The 16,475-nt window shown below is 46.6% G+C and overlaps 1 protein-coding gene across 1 annotated transcript in view; it reads left to right on the top strand.

The window, feature by feature from the left end:
- Positions 1-16,475, top strand: part of NCAPD3 (non-SMC condensin II complex subunit D3) — a 63,473-nt gene that overhangs the window by 43,417 nt on the left and 3,581 nt on the right. Inside the window, exons 25-33 of the mRNA XM_073603483.1 lie at positions 3,070-3,149; positions 10,727-10,864; positions 10,946-11,079; positions 11,850-12,046; positions 14,149-14,259; positions 14,343-14,513; positions 15,106-15,254; positions 15,331-15,464; positions 15,742-15,810. Of these exons, the coding sequence (XP_073459584.1) occupies positions 3,070-3,149; positions 10,727-10,864; positions 10,946-11,079; positions 11,850-12,046; positions 14,149-14,259; positions 14,343-14,513; positions 15,106-15,254; positions 15,331-15,464; positions 15,742-15,810 (1,183 nt within the window). The remainder of the gene's footprint in view (positions 1-3,069; positions 3,150-10,726; positions 10,865-10,945; positions 11,080-11,849; positions 12,047-14,148; positions 14,260-14,342; positions 14,514-15,105; positions 15,255-15,330; positions 15,465-15,741; positions 15,811-16,475) is intronic.

Raw genomic sequence — 16,475 nt, 5'->3', positions numbered from 1 at the left:
TAGCGTCTACAAAATCGGGGTTAGATTTGTCTATTTTTATTAATTTTTTTTTTTTTATACTAGTAATGGCGGCGATCTGTGATTTTTTTTTTTTTTTTTTTTTATCGTGAGTGAGACATTGCGGCGGACAGATTGGACACTTTTGACACTATTTTGGGGCAATTCACATTTATTAAGCGACCAGTGCTATAAAAATGAACTGATTACTGTATAAATGTGACTGGCAGGGAGAGGGGTTAACACTAGGGGGCGCTGAAGGGGTTAAATGTGTGTCCCAGAGAGTGATTCTGTCCTCTGTACAAGGAACATACAATCAGGTCTCCTCTCCCCTGACAGGACGTGGATCTGTGTGTTTACACACACAGATCCACGTCCCTACTCCGTGATGTGCAATCGCTGGTGCCAGGCAGACATGGCGGCCGCCGGGCATTAACATCGCGTCCCCAATGATGCAGCAAGCACGTGCTCTCCATAATGCCGGGAAGCAGTGGACGTCATATGACGCCTGCCCGGAGGTACGAAGGTTCCTGCTGCCGTCATTTTACTATACGGCGGTAGGGAATTGGTTAAACACTACCACAGCTTGTATATTGCCCCATAATGGTAAAAACCAATGTCATGATGCCATCATCTACTCAAAAACCCCACACAGTGAATATAGTAATGGGCCTTGCCACTACTCCACAAAAAGGCAATCGCCATGCTTGTAGGCCCAAACTTCACCCATCATGAATGGCATTCACCCGCCCGCAGGGCATTCAAAGATAAATCGGAAGTTGCTTTCCTCAGTGTCCAGCACCGAGCGGCAAACATAGGCAGTCCCTGCTCTTGTATGATTGGGATCCATAACTGTAAGTGCAACAGACAGTGTAACTAAAAACATAGAATAGGTCAATCATACACATAGAATAGGTCAATGAAACGAGGGTGGGGGGGTGGTGGGGGTTTGAAGAGATGATGGGGTTGAGTAGGCGGCTGCTGTCCTCCAGAGAAAGCAAACTCTGTATAAGAAATAGAAGAGGGAGAACACAGAAAGCGCCACCTGAGTGCAGTATTAAAAGCAGGTTTTTAATGTCAAGGTGCGTAAAAACACTGACAAGGATATAAGTAAACATAAGCTCACCTGTGGTGTGGTCGTCTGGATCGCTCCTAGCGTCAGGTGGTGGCATCCATGCGTTGCTGGTATGGTAAGGGGTCCGCTGAGCGTCCTGTGGCCACCAGGAAGAACACTGGAACCGGCGTGTCACGTAGGGAAGTGAAGTCACGGGCAGCGGGGAGACATCCGCTTCCTGTGTTCTTCATTTTCACAGCTTTGCTTGATCTGCTCATCCTCCTCCATCGCTTCCCAGGACCCCACTGTGAAGAAATGTGGCCAGCCTATAAGTGTTTTCTGCACAGCCAGCAGGGGATAAGGGTAACCTGAATTCAGCTCTCGACTCAGGAAAATGATTCCTCTTGTAGCCATTAAAGGTTCCCACAACAGATTCCAGCCTATTGGACTGGGGAGGAGTCCTGGTCACCCTCCCTGCCAGGGACCTGATTGTAAGAGGAAGCTTGGCTCCTGATCAACATCCTGGAACTATAAGCGGATTCAGTCATTCTTTCAACAGTGGACCTTTCGACTTCAGGGTCATCTGATTGGTGTTCAGTTAGACAATGCCAGCTGTGCTAAAGGGTCAAGGAACCACACAGCTCTAAGAAGTCGAGGTTTGAGTGGAAATTACGTTTCAGCATTGAAGATTACCAGGTGGAATTTCTCAGTTGACATTGTCTGAAGTTGTGTATGGTATTTTCCCCTGGTGGTTTGAAGACCTCAGTCGTGCGTTGGGGGGCTCTGGTTGTGGACCGCCTGGTTTCTAGATACAACCCAAGTTGCTCAAGTTTGTCCCAAGGTCCAGGGATCTTCTAGTATTCACAGTGGATGCCCTGGGCATTCTGTGGGATCTCTACAGCCTGATCTATACCTTTCCTCATCCGAAGCTTCTTCCTCACCTGCTACACAGGATTAATATGGAGGGCATCCTGGTTCCATATCAAGCACTGAACTGCCCCAGGCAAACTTGTTACTTGGACCTCATCAGACCCTTGGCAGAAGATCCAGAAGGACCCTAACTAAAGTGGCTGACTTAATGTCCTGGCTGTTGAAGCATTGGTCAAAAAGGTTGAGGCCTACTTGTTTTTGGTTGTTCCTATACTTCTCAATAAGGATGAGCTCAGGCGTGTTCGCAAACAGCGCGTGCAGAGCCCGCCAGGAAGTCGGCACTGCGGAGCGCTAATCACAAGCAGTGAGACATTGTCCCGATGCATGGCTGCAGAGATCGGGAAATGTCTCGCTGCCTGTGATTAGGGCTCCGCAGTGCCGACTTCCTGGCGGGCTCTGCACGCGCTGTTTGCGAACACGACTGAGCTCATCCTTGCGTCTCATCGCTGAGGATTTTGCTTCTCACAAGGTTTACCTCTGCATCCAGAATGCAAATTTTTTAATGGTGCGAGGTGAAGATACTGCATCCCAGAGGTCTGGAATGGATCAATGCCTAGCCCGAGTACTATCCGGAGTCTACGTTTTGGATTTGGATGTTCTCGTGCAGAGGCTTCCCCCTCGCTCCTTAGTGAGGACCCTTTTTATTTAGGGTGTCACCCATGCCGTTCCCCCTTTACATTCCCCAGTATCGCTGCTGGGTGTTGACCTGGTTATATTGGTTCTTCATACACCGCCCTTTGAACTTATTGGGGGGGGGAGGGGGGGATACTCCCCGATCTACTTACTCACAAGGTTGTCTACCTTGTCATCACTTCTCTGAGGTAAATTTATAGGTTGTCGACTAACCGGTTTGGAGCCCTTCCTTATGTTTTCAGTAAGAAATTTGGGTTAAGACCTAGAGCATCCCCCCTTCCACCTTTATCTGAACATTGTTGTCTCTGTCCTGCTCAAAATTGTAAAATTATTTTACTAGTAAGGTATTTTATTATAATATTAAAATGACTCATTTAACAAATATAACTGTTAAAATGTTGATTGCTTCGCCTTTTTTTTTTCTTCTAAGCTTGTCAATCTTCTAAAATCAACAGGAGGAGTTTATAAAGTGGAAGGGGTCACTTTTTTTCCACTTTATCAGTGTCTTGGTGGATCCAGATCCAGATATTGCCAAGTAAGTTTCTGTACATTGCAGGTTTTTGTAAACTGATGCTCAAATGCATAAGCCATACAAAGCTGGTGTGCTGGCCAAACACCGTCATGTAATGAGGAAGAAATACATTTTGGGTTGGGGTTCAGTGGCTTAACAAAGCAGCAGGGGAACACCTGGAATGTGATTAGTAAGGGAGGAGTCGTGTGGGTTGTTTTTTTGTTTTTTTCCCCTTAACATCACGTACCTGTTCGTCATTTTTTTGTTGTACCGGGGTGATGCCTGCAGCCAGAGGCATCACCCCCATACCGTTTTTTAGAGCTGGCGGTCAGCTTTCTCATGATGACAACCTATGCGGCTAATAAGCCGCTCGCCCATTATCACAAACATCGGTAGGGGACACGTTCGCCGGCTGTCCAGAGACCCGAACAAAGCCCGAATAGGCTTCGATCGTGTCTCTGATGTAGTAACCCGGAAGCAACGTTGCTTCTGGTTTACTTGGCTGACAGTGGCGCGAATTGTAAAAAAAAGAAAAATCGGTATTCCAGAACGACGATTTGGGCGTTTTTGAAGACTTAAGTGCAAAGGAAGGGTTTGGAGTCTTTTTAGAATTACCTGTCACTGCCTGTTGTCACAAGGGATCTTTACATTCCTTGTGGCAGCAATAGTGATTTTTTTTTTTTTTAAGGGACCGTGTTTTAAAAAAAACTAAATAAATAAAGGGGGAAAAAATAAATCTTTTAAAGCGTCCCTTCATGCTAAAGGAAACGCATACGCAAGTCGAGCCGGCAAATGTCAACTGTGTTCTTATCACACATGTGAGCTATCACCGCTATCGTTGGAGTGAGAGCAATAATGCTAGCAAAAGACCTCCTCTGTAACTCTAAACTGGTAACCGTTAAAAAAATTTTAAACGTCACCTATGGAAATTTTTAAGTACTGTAGTTTGTCGCCATTCCACGAGTATGTGAAATTTTAAAGTGTAACAAGTTAGTGATCTCTTTACTCGGCGTAACATCATCATTCACAATATGCAAAAAGAAATTGGGCTAACTTTGCTGTTTTTCTTACACTTTTTTTTTTTTTTAAATACATTTTTTTTTCCGAAACAATTGGGTTTGAAAGACGCCTGCGTAAATACCATGTGACATAAAATATTGCAACGAATGACATGTTCTCTAGGGACTTTGCTAAAAAAAAGACATATGTTTGGTGGTTCTAAGTAGAGTTCTAGCAAAAATACTGATTTTAACTTGTAAATGACAAGTGTCAGAAATAGGCTTGGTCTTGAAGTGGTTTATTATAGCAGTAACTAGGGTTTCGTTTTGAGTAATGAAACGATTGCCATTCTTTCTTTAAGGCCCCTTTCACACTGGGGCGGTTTGCAGGCGTTATTGCGCTAAAAATAGCGCCTGCAAACTGCCCCTAAACAGCCTCCGCTGTTTGTTCAGTGTGAAAGCCCGAGGGCTTTCACACTGAAGCGGTGCGCTGGCAGGAGAAGAAAAAATCTCCTGCGAGCCGCATCTGTGGAGCGGTGAAGGAGCGGTGTATTCACCGCTCCTGCCCATTGAAATCAATGGGACAGCGCGGCTATACCGCGGCAATACCGCAGCTATAGCCGCGCTGTACGAGTGGTTTTAACCCTTTTTTCTCCAAGCGTCTTCCAGGACAGCCCATGAGACCTTGGGCTCCTCCTACCAGGACAGGAAACACTTCACCCCCACCAGATAATAGGGCGGTCCTCCAGGCCCATGTCAGTTATTTGTGTTTCCTCCGGACGGGGGGGTAACATGTTCATGGAACCTGCTCCCATAGGCCTTATAAGCAGGGGCTTTGTATGGCCTTTTTTTCTGGGGCATATCACTTACCTCTTCCTCTGCCAGAAGCAGCACACCGCTGGGGAGGTTGGCTGTGTTGCTGTTCTCTGTCCTCAGTGCCTGGAGAGGGCCAGGACCGGTGTGAGGTCGTGCCCCTAGCGCAGTGCATTGCACTCTAGCTCAGCTGAGCTTCGGTTGTCCTTCCCTGCCGACAGCCTGGCTGATCTGAGCAAGGAATGGAGGAAGCCGCAGCGTTCGAGGGGGCGGAGCTATTGCGCTCCAAGCTGGCCCACAGGAAGTGCCTGGAGAGGGTTACTTCCGGGGCATATGACATCATCATCGGGCGCCGGAGACGAGGTTCCAGTCTTCATAAACGGCGCGAACAGAGAACGCTGGCTGCTGGTGTTTCTTGGTGTTAAGCAGCCAGGCTGTGGATGACCAAGAGGGGCAAAATGGATCCTCCTGCAGTACCTGCACAGGCAGCGGATGCAGTTCCCAACACCAGCACCTCACAGGTAAGCCTGGGGTGTTCTGTCACCACCTTACTATCCCTGTGAGTGTTCCCTCCCCCCTCCCCCCTCTGTAGTAGTGGGTGTAAGGGGACACATTTCCTCCCTCCTGCACGTGGTGTTACGAAGTGATTGTGTGGCTTTAATTACATTGTGGGTCATTTATTTTGTCTTGCAGACCAAGACTCAGGACAAGGCCCAAGCGCAGCCACTTAAAAGGAAATGTGCGGTTTGCGCAAACAAATTGAGCTCCTCATGGAGCAAAGCAGTTTGTCGCACCTGTATAGAAGGCCTAGTAAAGGATGACCCGGTTGCCTCTTGCCAGAAGATGCTTACTTCTGTTAGGGATGAGCTTGCGTCCACCTTCAGTTCCTTTAGAACGCTTATTGACAAGCTCCAGACTCCAGCAGAGAGTCCGTCTTCACTGAAGGCGTCAGTAAGCACTCCGCAGCAGGCAGAGAGTGAAGACTCTGAGGCTGAGGTCAGATCTACCCGTTCTTCTCTGGAAGAATCAGGGTCAGATACAGAGCCCAGAGATAGAGAATCCACTCGAGGCTCAAGATTTAAGTTATCTGTTGAGGATGTAGATGACTTATTAAAGGCTATCTATACTACCCTTGAATTAAAAGAGGAAGAGGTTCAGTTATCCAAACATGATCTTATGTATAAAGGATTACATAAGAGAAAATCAAGAGTGTTTCCAGTTCATAGTTCTTTGGTTGATACTATTAAACTGGAATGGGATAATCCTGAGAGAAAACCATTCTTCTCCAGTAACCTAAAAAGGAGGTTTCCTTTTGATGAGGACACTGCGCAGCCATGGAATAAGAATCCCAAGTTAGACGCACCTCTTTCAAAAGTTTCAAAAAACTCGGACCTGGCGTTTGATGATATGGGTACGCTTAAGGATCCGATGGACAAGAGGGGGGATATCCTTCTCCACAGAGCCTGGGACTCAGCAGTTGGAAACCTGAAACCAGCTTTGGCTTCCACTTGTGTGGCCAGAAATCTGGAGGTTTGGTTGACTCAGATTCAGTCACATCTGTCAGCAGGTACCTCCAGAGAGCAAATTTTAAAGTCTTTTCCTCTCCTATTTCAGGCAGTGGGTTTTTTGGCAGATTCTTCCGCTGAGTCGATAAGAATGTCAGCCAGGACTTCGGCTCTAGTGAACTCGGCCAGGAGAAGCCTTTGGCTTAAGACCTGGTCAGGGGACTCGGCCTCCAAGTTGCGCCTTTGTGGCCTTCCTTTAACTGGCGATCATTTATTTGGCCCAGGTCTACAGGAGGCACTGAAACGCACGGCTGATAAGAAAAAGGCGTTTCCAGAGAAAAAGAGAGTTCAGACAGCCAGAAAATTTTTTAGTGGCCAAAACAGGCAACAGAGTCCTAGAGAAAAGGACAGCAGGCCGAAAAAGCATTGGACTGGGCACAAAGGCAGAGGCAAAGGGGGAGTGCTATTTAACCCTCCTCAACAGCCCGCCAAGCCGCAGTGACTTGTGTTCCCCGGTGGGAGGGAGATTGAGGGCCTTCATCCCACAGTGGGCAGCAGTCACTCTGAGCCTCTTCGTCCTGGACCTAGTGACCAACGGGTACAGGCTGGAGTTTGTTCACCAACCACCAGAACGTTTGTTGGTCACATTTCCTCCACAAGATCGGGAGAAAGCAAGGGCTCTGGGTCTCCAGATCGGAGACTTATTAGATCAAAAAGTCCTGATTCCTGTTCCTCGATCGGAGCGGGGCAAGGGATTCTATCCCCATGTATTTGTGGTCAGAAAGTCAGCAGGAAAGTTTCGACTTATCCTGAATCTCCGGACCTTAAACAAGTCCATCAGATACAAGCATTTCCGTATGGAGACGGTTTTTACAATCAAAAACCTACTATACCCAAACTGCTTTATGGCCACGTTGGACTTAAGGGATGCTTATCTTCACATCCCTATCCATCCAGCCTTCCAAAAGTTTTTGAGATTGGCAGTGAAGACGGGTATGGGGACCCGACATTTTCAATTTCAGGCCCTCCCCTTCGGTCTTTCCTCAGCCCCACGCATCTTTACGAAGGTGTTGGGGGAAGTGCTGGCTCCTCTAAGATTAAAGGCAATAACGGTTATCCCTTACTTAGACGACCTCCTGATAGTGGCAAAATCATACCAAAGGCTGTTGGAAGATCTCCAGGCTGTACAGGACTTCTTACAGTCCCTAGGCTGGCTAATAAACAAAGAAAAATCGTTCTTGATTCCGACCCAGAAAGTAACTTATCTGGGTTACGATTTTTGCTCCGTGAACCAAAGAGTTTTTCTTCCTCAGGAGAAGATTACCAAAGTGTTCCAGACTATGTCAACATTGCAGACCAACCAGTCGGTCTCTCTGAGACAAGTGTCGAGGGCAGTGGGTCTTATGACCTCATGTTTTCCCGCAGTACCATGGGCGAGACTCCGTCAGCGTCCGTTACAAAGGTTTCTTTTAAGAAACTGGGACGGGGACGTAAGGTCCCTGGAGTCAAGGATCTGGCTTCCCGACAGGATAAAAAGAAGCCTGTGGTGGTGGAGAGCTGGTCAGCACCTAGCAGGAGGTCTCCCATGGTCCTTTCCCATTTCCCGAAGGATTACCACGGATGCGAGTTCCTGGGGATGGGGGGCCCACCTCAGCAATGCAGTAGCACAAGGAGAGTGGTCCCCAGAGGAGGCAAGGGCCTCATCCAATCAAAGAGAGCTGCTTGCAGTCCAGAGAGCCCTCCAGTCTTTTCAGATGGAGATCAGGGGTCACAACCTCCAAATCCTGTCAGACAATATAGCGACAGTCGCGTATATCAACAAGCAGGGAGGCACGAGAAGCTGGAGGCTTCAGTCCATTGCCCAGGAGATCCTTTCATGGGCAGAGGGGAATCTAGCCTCCATTTCTGCTGTACACCTGAAGGGGAAAAACAATTGCCTGGCAGATTATCTCAGCCGTCACAGGATAGACCGAGACAACTGGTCCCTTCATCCCGAAGTCTTTGCAGACCTCACCAAGAGATGGGGTTATCCGGTAGCGGATTTGTTCGCAAACCGAAACAACCGCAAGACGGAGATATTCTTTTCCATGAACCCGGCAGACCAAGCCTTGGGGATCGATGCTCTTGCGAACCCGTGGCCTCCAGGCCTATGTTATGCCTTTCCGCCAATCAGGCTGATTCCAGAAGTCCTCCGGAAGTTTCGGCTGGAAGAGACAGATCTGATTCTAATTGCCCCGTTTTGGCCCAAGAGGCCATGGTTTTCCCTGCTACAGTCTCTGGTTTCAGAGCCTCCGTGGAGTCTTCCGAAAAGGGAAGACCTATTATTGCAGGGTCCAGTATCACACCCTCAGGTGCTTTCCTTAAACTTGACGGCCTGGTATCTGAAGAAAAGATACTGAGCGCCCAAGGGTTCTCTGACAAAGTAGTCAGGACTCTCGTTAATTGCAGGAAGCCAGTTACTAGAGCCATATATTCCAAAGTTTGGAAAAGGTTTAACTCATGGTTATCTGAAAATGATAGATTAACTCATGATATTCCGTCTATTTTGGAATTTTTCCAAGAGGGTGTCGACAAAGGTCTTTCTGTTAATACCTTAAAGGTACAGGCGGCAGCTATTAGTGTGTTCCTCCAGTTTTCTCTCCTGGAAAATCCCACTATAGCCAGATTTTTCAAATCTATCTCTAGGGCCAGACCAGTAGTAGTGAGAAGTTGTCCAACGTGGGATCTGTCCCTAGTATTTCAAACTCTGGTAGAATTTCCGTTTGAACCTCTGGAAAGTATGTCAGTTAAATTACTTACATTAAAAACTGTGTTCCTTATAGCTGTTACCTCAGCTCGTAGGGTAAGTGAGTTGCAGGCCCTATCAGTTAGGGAGCCCTTCCTCACGATTTTTGAGGATCGAGTTGTGTTACGAACCGATCCAGGTTTTTTGCCCAAGGTGGCAAGTACATTCCACCGATCTCAAAACATTGTATTGCCAACCTTTTGTAGTTCGCCACAGGGCGACTTAGAAAGAAAATTTAGTTTTCTAGATGTAAGAAGGATTCTCTTGGTCTATCTTGAGGTCACGAAGACCTTTAGGAAAACTGATACCTTGTTTGTCCTCTTTTCTGAAGTTCACAAGGGGAATAGTGCATCTAAAGCCACATTGGCTAGATGGATAAAGCAAGCCATCTTGGAAGCTTACAAAATTAGGGAGGTCCCTACACCTTTTGTTACTGCGCACTCAACTAGAGCCTTGTCTACGTCTTGGGCTGAGAGGGCTGGTGCCTCACCGGAACAAATTTGCAGGGCTGCCACTTGGTCCAGTTACTCGACCTTCATTAAACATTATCGCCTGGATCTCCTATCAGCTCAGGAGCAGGCGTTTGGTCGTAAGGTCCTTCAGGCAGTTGTCCCTCCCTAGACTGGTAAGTTCTGGCTCATCGTCTCATGGGCTGTCCTGGAAGACGCTTGGAGAAAAGCTGAGTTAGACTTACCGGTAACTCCTTTTCTGAGAGTCTTCCAGGACAGCCGGATTCCCACCCGGTATTGTCTGAAGTTATGTGTATTATGCATATGTTTTGCAGGGTCCTACGGTTCTTGAGAATACTGACATGGGCCTGGAGGACCGCCCTTTTATCTGGTGGGGGTGACGTGTTTCCTGTCCTGGTAGGAGGAGCCCAAGGTCTCATGGGCTGTCCTGGAAGACTCTCAGAAAAGGAGTTACCGGTAAGTCTAACTCAGCTTTTCGGGCCGCCAGCGGGGGGTTAAAACCGCACCGCTAGCGGCCGAATACAGCGGTAAAACAGCGCTAAAAATAGCGCTGTTTTACCGCCAACGCCCCCTACTGCCCCAGTGTGAAAGGGGCCTAAATGTCCTTTTGGGAGACATGGCAGATCAGTTGTATCACCCTTGGGAGGATAGAAACAAAGCAGAAAACTGTTTATAAAGCCTTTTAGGCTGGGTTCACACCTATGCCAACTGGATGTGGGTTTCCCCGCATCCAATTCGCATAGCAGGAGAATGTGACCGGCTCTCATATCTCTGGGGGGGCCGCGAAGCGCACTGCACAAAAACGCTATACGTCTTTGGCTCAGTTTCAGGGCCGAATTCAGGCAGAGATTCGGCCCTAGAACGGGGACGCGCAGCATTCCTGTGCGATCTGCAGCCGGTTCCAGTGTAAACCGAGCCTGAAAGAGTTTTAGCTTGGTGTCCAAGGTGGTAGGATGTATTATCACACCTTGTAAATGTTTTGTGGTTTTCATTTCTTTGAGCCTTACTCCAGTTATGTTTATCAATGCAGATTCGGGGAGTTCTGTCTGGTCCATCTTCTGCTGAAGAGAAATCCTGTCATGTTCTCACAGCATTTCATTGAGTGTATTTTCCATTTTAATTGTTATGAAAAACACGAGAAGTACAACAAGTTTTCACAGACAGAGAGGTAAGTGAACCTTGCCTATACATTCCACAAAACATCTCACTTTCTTTCCTAGTTCTTCTAAATCCTGTTGTGTTGTCGCAGGGAACGGAAACTGTTTTCACTCAAGGGAAATGAGAACAAAGACAAAAGGATGAAGATCTACAAGTTTTTGCTCGAGCACTTTACTGACGAGCAAAGATTCAGCCTGACCACCAAGATCAGCCAGAATGTTTTGGGTAGGTCTACATCAGAATTGGTTAGGCTGCACTATCTAGCAGTCGGGAAACTGAGGGCCCTATGTATTAAGCAACATTATGACCCTTTGCAGCTATAGATGGGGCTTACAGCAAGGTTGGAACTTACTTGTGATGTCTCGGTGTGTTGAGAGCAATGTAGAGTGTGATCTTGGCATCTACTATTCTAGGTGTCACTTACAGTGTTTGTTAACCAAAAAAAATATCCTGGTCCCTTATAGCAGATTAAACAGCACAGTGCTTGTGCTGTATAATCTTCCCCCCTCTAAACTGTAAAAAAAAAAAAAAAACCCGCCTGAACCTGCCACTTCTTGTATCCCCCTCTCTGTACTGACAACGATAATCAGGGCTCCTGAGCCCTGACCACCGTGGTCAGAGTACGTCTCTGCAGCCTGCTCTAAGCTCTCCTCCTTGCCCCTCCTCCCTGCCTGTAAGCTCTGTGTTGTGTCTGTCTCCACACCCAGAATCCAGAACTTTTAAATGGTCACTGCCAGCCCCTGTATGTCTTAAAACGAGGCTTGTAAATACCCATCTTCAGGCCAGTCACGTGACTCGTGACCGCTTTACATCTCCAAGACAGGGCTTCTGCAGGAGTGGGTTGAATGGCCACGTGACCTCCCTGGCTGACGTCAGAGGGTGATCTCGGCTCCTCCTGCAGAAGCCTGAAGTTCACTCTAAATGGGTATTTACAAGCCTTAAAAGAGGTTGTGCCTCAACAAACACTTTTTTTTTTTTTTTTTTTTTTTAAATAGCTTGTTTTGTAGATGGTGTTTTACCGATTGACATGGAAGCGAATGATTTACTATCAGACCTCTTTGAGATCATGAGCTGCAAGGAAATAAAGTTGTCAGCGATGCGGTCTAAACCTGGAGAAGATGTTGGAGATGATGACGAGATGGCCATGGCAAATGCTGTGATGCAGGTCGCACAGAAAAAGCTAATCTCTCAGGTAAGGTTTATGTTACAAAACAAATATGCAATTATAAAAGGATTGATATGTAGCCAAAACAAATTTTGAGTTTAGAGGCATTCTTCTTTTAAAAGGAATTTTTTATTTTTTTCACCAGAAATTTTCTTTCCATTTAAAGGACAGAGGAATTCTTAGTCCTAAATTGCTGGCGTCTTTAAGGTGTCCATAAATGTATCAAAATTTGGCCAGTTCAGCAGGGACCGGCTGAATTTCAATCAGTGTGTGGTTGTCCCTGTTTGACAGAAGTTGATTGTTAGATCAACTTCTGTCCAATGAACAAGTTGGCAAACTGTAGCCTATCAGCAGCTGCTGTTCAGGGTTTTCCGACAGCGCTGGGTCTCGCTATCAGAATACAATGTCCAGGCAGGGGAGAAGATTGCTCCATCTAACTCACTTGCGTGGATGGAGGAATATGCTTGGGTTTGGGTTTTTTTCCAGCTCTGCAGGATTAGCCTATTTTTTGCTAGCAGACTCTGTTCTAGTAAATTGGATGCAAACCAATTTCCAGGTCTAGAGCTGCTGGCAATGCCTCAGTGCTTGTCCTGTCTCTGAAGACTTAGTGAGCCAGTTGGACCAAGCATCGGGAGCTACCTAATTTGCATAGGTTGCTGGGCACCCTCACTCATCGTTTTTGCTGCAGAAGGGATTATTGCTGTTTGATGAAAATTGACGTCATCCACTGAGTGAAATGTCACATGTGCATGCTCATTTCCTACCATACAGTATTGAGGGAGCATCTCTCTACTGCTATTTCTTGCAGATAGGCATGTGGAGTTCTGATCTCTTTGCCTGATACCAGCTGTTCGGGCTTCGTGATTACCTGAGGTCTTGTCTCTTACCTTGAGCCTTGTTTGACCACAAGGTCACAACATGTTTGATTCTAGACATGTGCTTGGGAGGCACTTTGCACACCCAGCTCACTTTCTACTAACAACTACCTGGTTGTTTTCCGCATGTCTACTAATAGTGCTGACTTCTGAAGCCTGGAGTCATGTTGCCCTCTACCCTTGGAGTCAGGTCTGCCCTCTTTAGCTCTATGTGGCTGGGTCGTTTGTTCTTCATGGCCCAAATCGGCTAGTTGTTTGCTGACAGATCGCAGAAGCCACAAGCAAGCTTCCATTCCCTTTGCTGAAGATTGTATGTCAGATTCACTCATGGATTTAGAGGCTTCTGAGCAATCGCCCTCAGACTCTGAATTGCTCCAGTGCTTAACTGATAAACCTGCCCCTGAGAAGTAGCAGTCTATTGATGTTACTTCCAAATTATAATTGTAGTGGTTGTAAACTCAGTGCTTACAATTACTGCCAGCCCCCCTGCTATAACGAGCTATACTACAGTGTCTGTTTGTTTTTTGTTTGTTTTTTTTCTTCTTTTTTATTTATTTTTAATTCTGCAGCTAAATACCCTTTTTTTTTCAGACCCTGCCGATGCACGTTCACATGACCGCCACTCTTTTTCCCTTATCTAAGCACTACAGTGAGAGGTGCTGAGATTCCCCTCTGATCTCAGCCAGGCAGTCACGTGACCGCACATCGGAGTTGTCAAATAAGGTATTTAGCTGTCTGTGTCAATCGATGCAGCAGCCGGGTTCGGGGGTGAGCATATAAAAGTACCCCCATGGGAGGCGGCTTCCCATGGAAGCACTGGACAGAGAGGAGGTTCAAGGCCAGAGCAGGTAAATATAGACATGTTTGTTTATTTATATATAAAAAAAAAAAAAAAAAAAAAGTTTACATCCACTTTAACTCCTAACACGTCTGATTTGCCTTGATCCAATACACCAGGGGTCTCCAAACTTTCTAACAAAGGACCAGTTTACTGTCTTCAGACTTTAGGGACTGTGGCCAGTGGGAGTAACCCATGCATCTTTGTTGTTAGGGGGTGGAATAGTGCCCTGTTGGTGTCAGTGGGGGGAAGGGTGCCCCATCGTTGGCGTCAGTGGGCGGAATAGTGTCTTGTATCAGTGTGAGGAAAAGTACACCAAGGTTTGGGGTACCACAGTTTGGAGACCACTGCAAAACACCATACATGCCTTTGGAGACTCTCTGGAATGATTGCCTTCCAATTTTGGCCTTCCACAGGTTCAGAAGAGGAACTTCATAGAAAACATCATCCCCATTATCTCTTCTCTGAAGGGGCTTCTAGAGCAGCAGCGCATTCCCGCTGTGAGGGACCTCATGAACTGCCTACGGGTAAGTGGCTGGGCAGAAGACCGACAGATGGAGGTTGTGTGGAGGTACAGATTTTATATCCAGGGTTTGTGTTCCCTTTGCAGGAAATGATGCAGGACTACCGTGACGAGATTAAGGATTTCTTTGCCATTGACAAGCAGTTGGCTGCAGAGATTGAATATGACATGAAGAGGTATGAGGAGCAGCTGGATTGGGAGAATCAGAATGAGCTGGCCAATTCTGTGGCCAATGGTATGATCATCGGCAGCCCAAAGGTAAGCACACAAACTGCTTTCTTGAAAAGGTAACATGAACTTCCAGGCAGGTATTTTTAAAGAATAGTGTCTATTGCAGAGATTTAAAGTCGTTTTTGCAGCCTCTGCAAAGAGCAATGTTTTCTCGGTGTATGTAAAGGCTCTCAAGGTACCCTATTAATGTGCATTCCTATCGGTGAGAGCAGTATTGGTAGGACATCAAATAAATGCAGAAAAGGCGTATCTGGGAGCCACCCACTCTTCCCTATAAAGCATGTACATAAAATAATCAAGAACTCTAAAAGGGAGCTAAAGGTATCATATTAATCCTTGTAAAACAAGTATTGGTGGTTCAAAATGGCAGATGCATTTTGCGTAGGCCTGTTTGGTGGGGTTTTTTTTGCTTTCCTTTTATTTTGGAAAATACACTTTTTATTTTTGACAAGACGCATTGTATAAAGTGAAAATGGTCCAAGTCCTGTTTCAGTGAAGATTGCCGAACACGAAATAAAGCTAAAAAAACACACCCGACTTTAGCCCTGTTTTCTAATTGCGCTTATTCATCTGTTCTGGAAAATCTCAGGTTTTATCACTTTGCTTTTGTTTTTTTTAGGTTTCTGCTCCTGTCGGATCTCCCAAAACACCAAATGTTCGCCGGTCTCCTCTCGCTGTCATACAAGAGGCCCAAGGTAGAGGATCACCTACTACACCTTTAGGATCACCCCGAATCGCCATTATGGCCGGACAGATATCCCGTCCCAGGTAAAGAGGATGGTTCATTTTAATTGTCATGACTGATGAAGGTTAGTTGGTGCTAAAACGTTTTGTCGTCCCACAGGCAGATGTCCCTGAGCACTCAGGCGATCCTTAACTCTGCCAAAAAACTAGCAGAAGGGTGTGCAAAGCCGAGGAGCAAGAGTATAGGAGCTCAGCCTTCTTCATCCTCCTCAGTCAGTGCAAACCGTAAGCTGGGTATGTGATCATTAAAGTGCGTGTCATCCAAAATATTCAAGATGTATAAATGGTTTCCCTTTTCTTTTACCTAGTAAATATAGAAGTCCAGGATATTCCGTTTTAACTTAGTAAGGTGTCCTAAATACTTGCTGATCCTGCTTCTGCTGTCTTAGAAGGCTTCATTTGATAAGATGACAATACTAATCACAATGCTACAGTCACCTTCCTGTGTGCGTTATACTTTTTTTTTTTTTGTCCTGTCTTTTTAATACTGTTAAAATTATTCCCTATTCAGTTTCCTTCCGCACATCAGACCAGCAATCCAGTGTGATCCTGGAGGGTAGAGCGATCAGCACACCTGACAGTAAGTACTGAGTTTAGATCAGGATTTAGCTAGCGGGTGGTTGTTTGGATCTTGCTATCAAAGTGTTTTAAAAGAGAAGTATGTTTGTGTGTTTTGTTGTGTGTTTTTTTTTTTTTTTTTTTTATACATACCTAGGTGGATGCAGCAATCGGTCTGATGCTGCATCTGTCCCCGCCGTCTCTGAACTGAAAACCGAGCGATTTGAACACCGCCGATGGCTCAGTTCTCACAGCTCCCCAAGCAGAGAGCTGCTGATTGTCAATCATCATCAGCTCTCTGCTCTGCCCCCCGTACGCTCACTGGAGAGCTGAACTGTGGAGGGGCGGGGAGTGGCTGTCTCAGGCTCCCAGCGGCTTGCTGAGAAGGGTGTCAGTCCAGGCACCTGGTGGATCTAGACTTTGTCGTGCTGATGCGGTGCCTGGACTGATTCTTGTAATGTCGGCAGAGAGCGGTCTTCAGCCCGATCTCTGCTGAAAACGGGTCACAGGAGTGCAAAACAAATTGCACTCCTTTGAGCACAGTGTGCAGAGACGGACCTGTCATCCGCCGGCTCAACTGATCGATCCCTGCTGAGCAAGCGGAGTCCGTGAAAACAGACAATGTGTGAAAGGGGCCTAAAGGTAAAAAAAAAAGCTGCTGCATGCAGCTCCCCCTTAAACTTACCT

The sequence above is a fragment of the Aquarana catesbeiana genome, linkage group LG10, assembly GCF_042186555.1.
Source record: "Aquarana catesbeiana isolate 2022-GZ linkage group LG10, ASM4218655v1, whole genome shotgun sequence".
Lineage (NCBI taxonomy): Eukaryota > Metazoa > Chordata > Amphibia > Anura > Ranidae > Aquarana > Aquarana catesbeiana.
The sequence above is the reverse complement of the archived record's forward strand: the minus strand, read 5'-3'. Positions and strand labels throughout refer to the sequence as shown.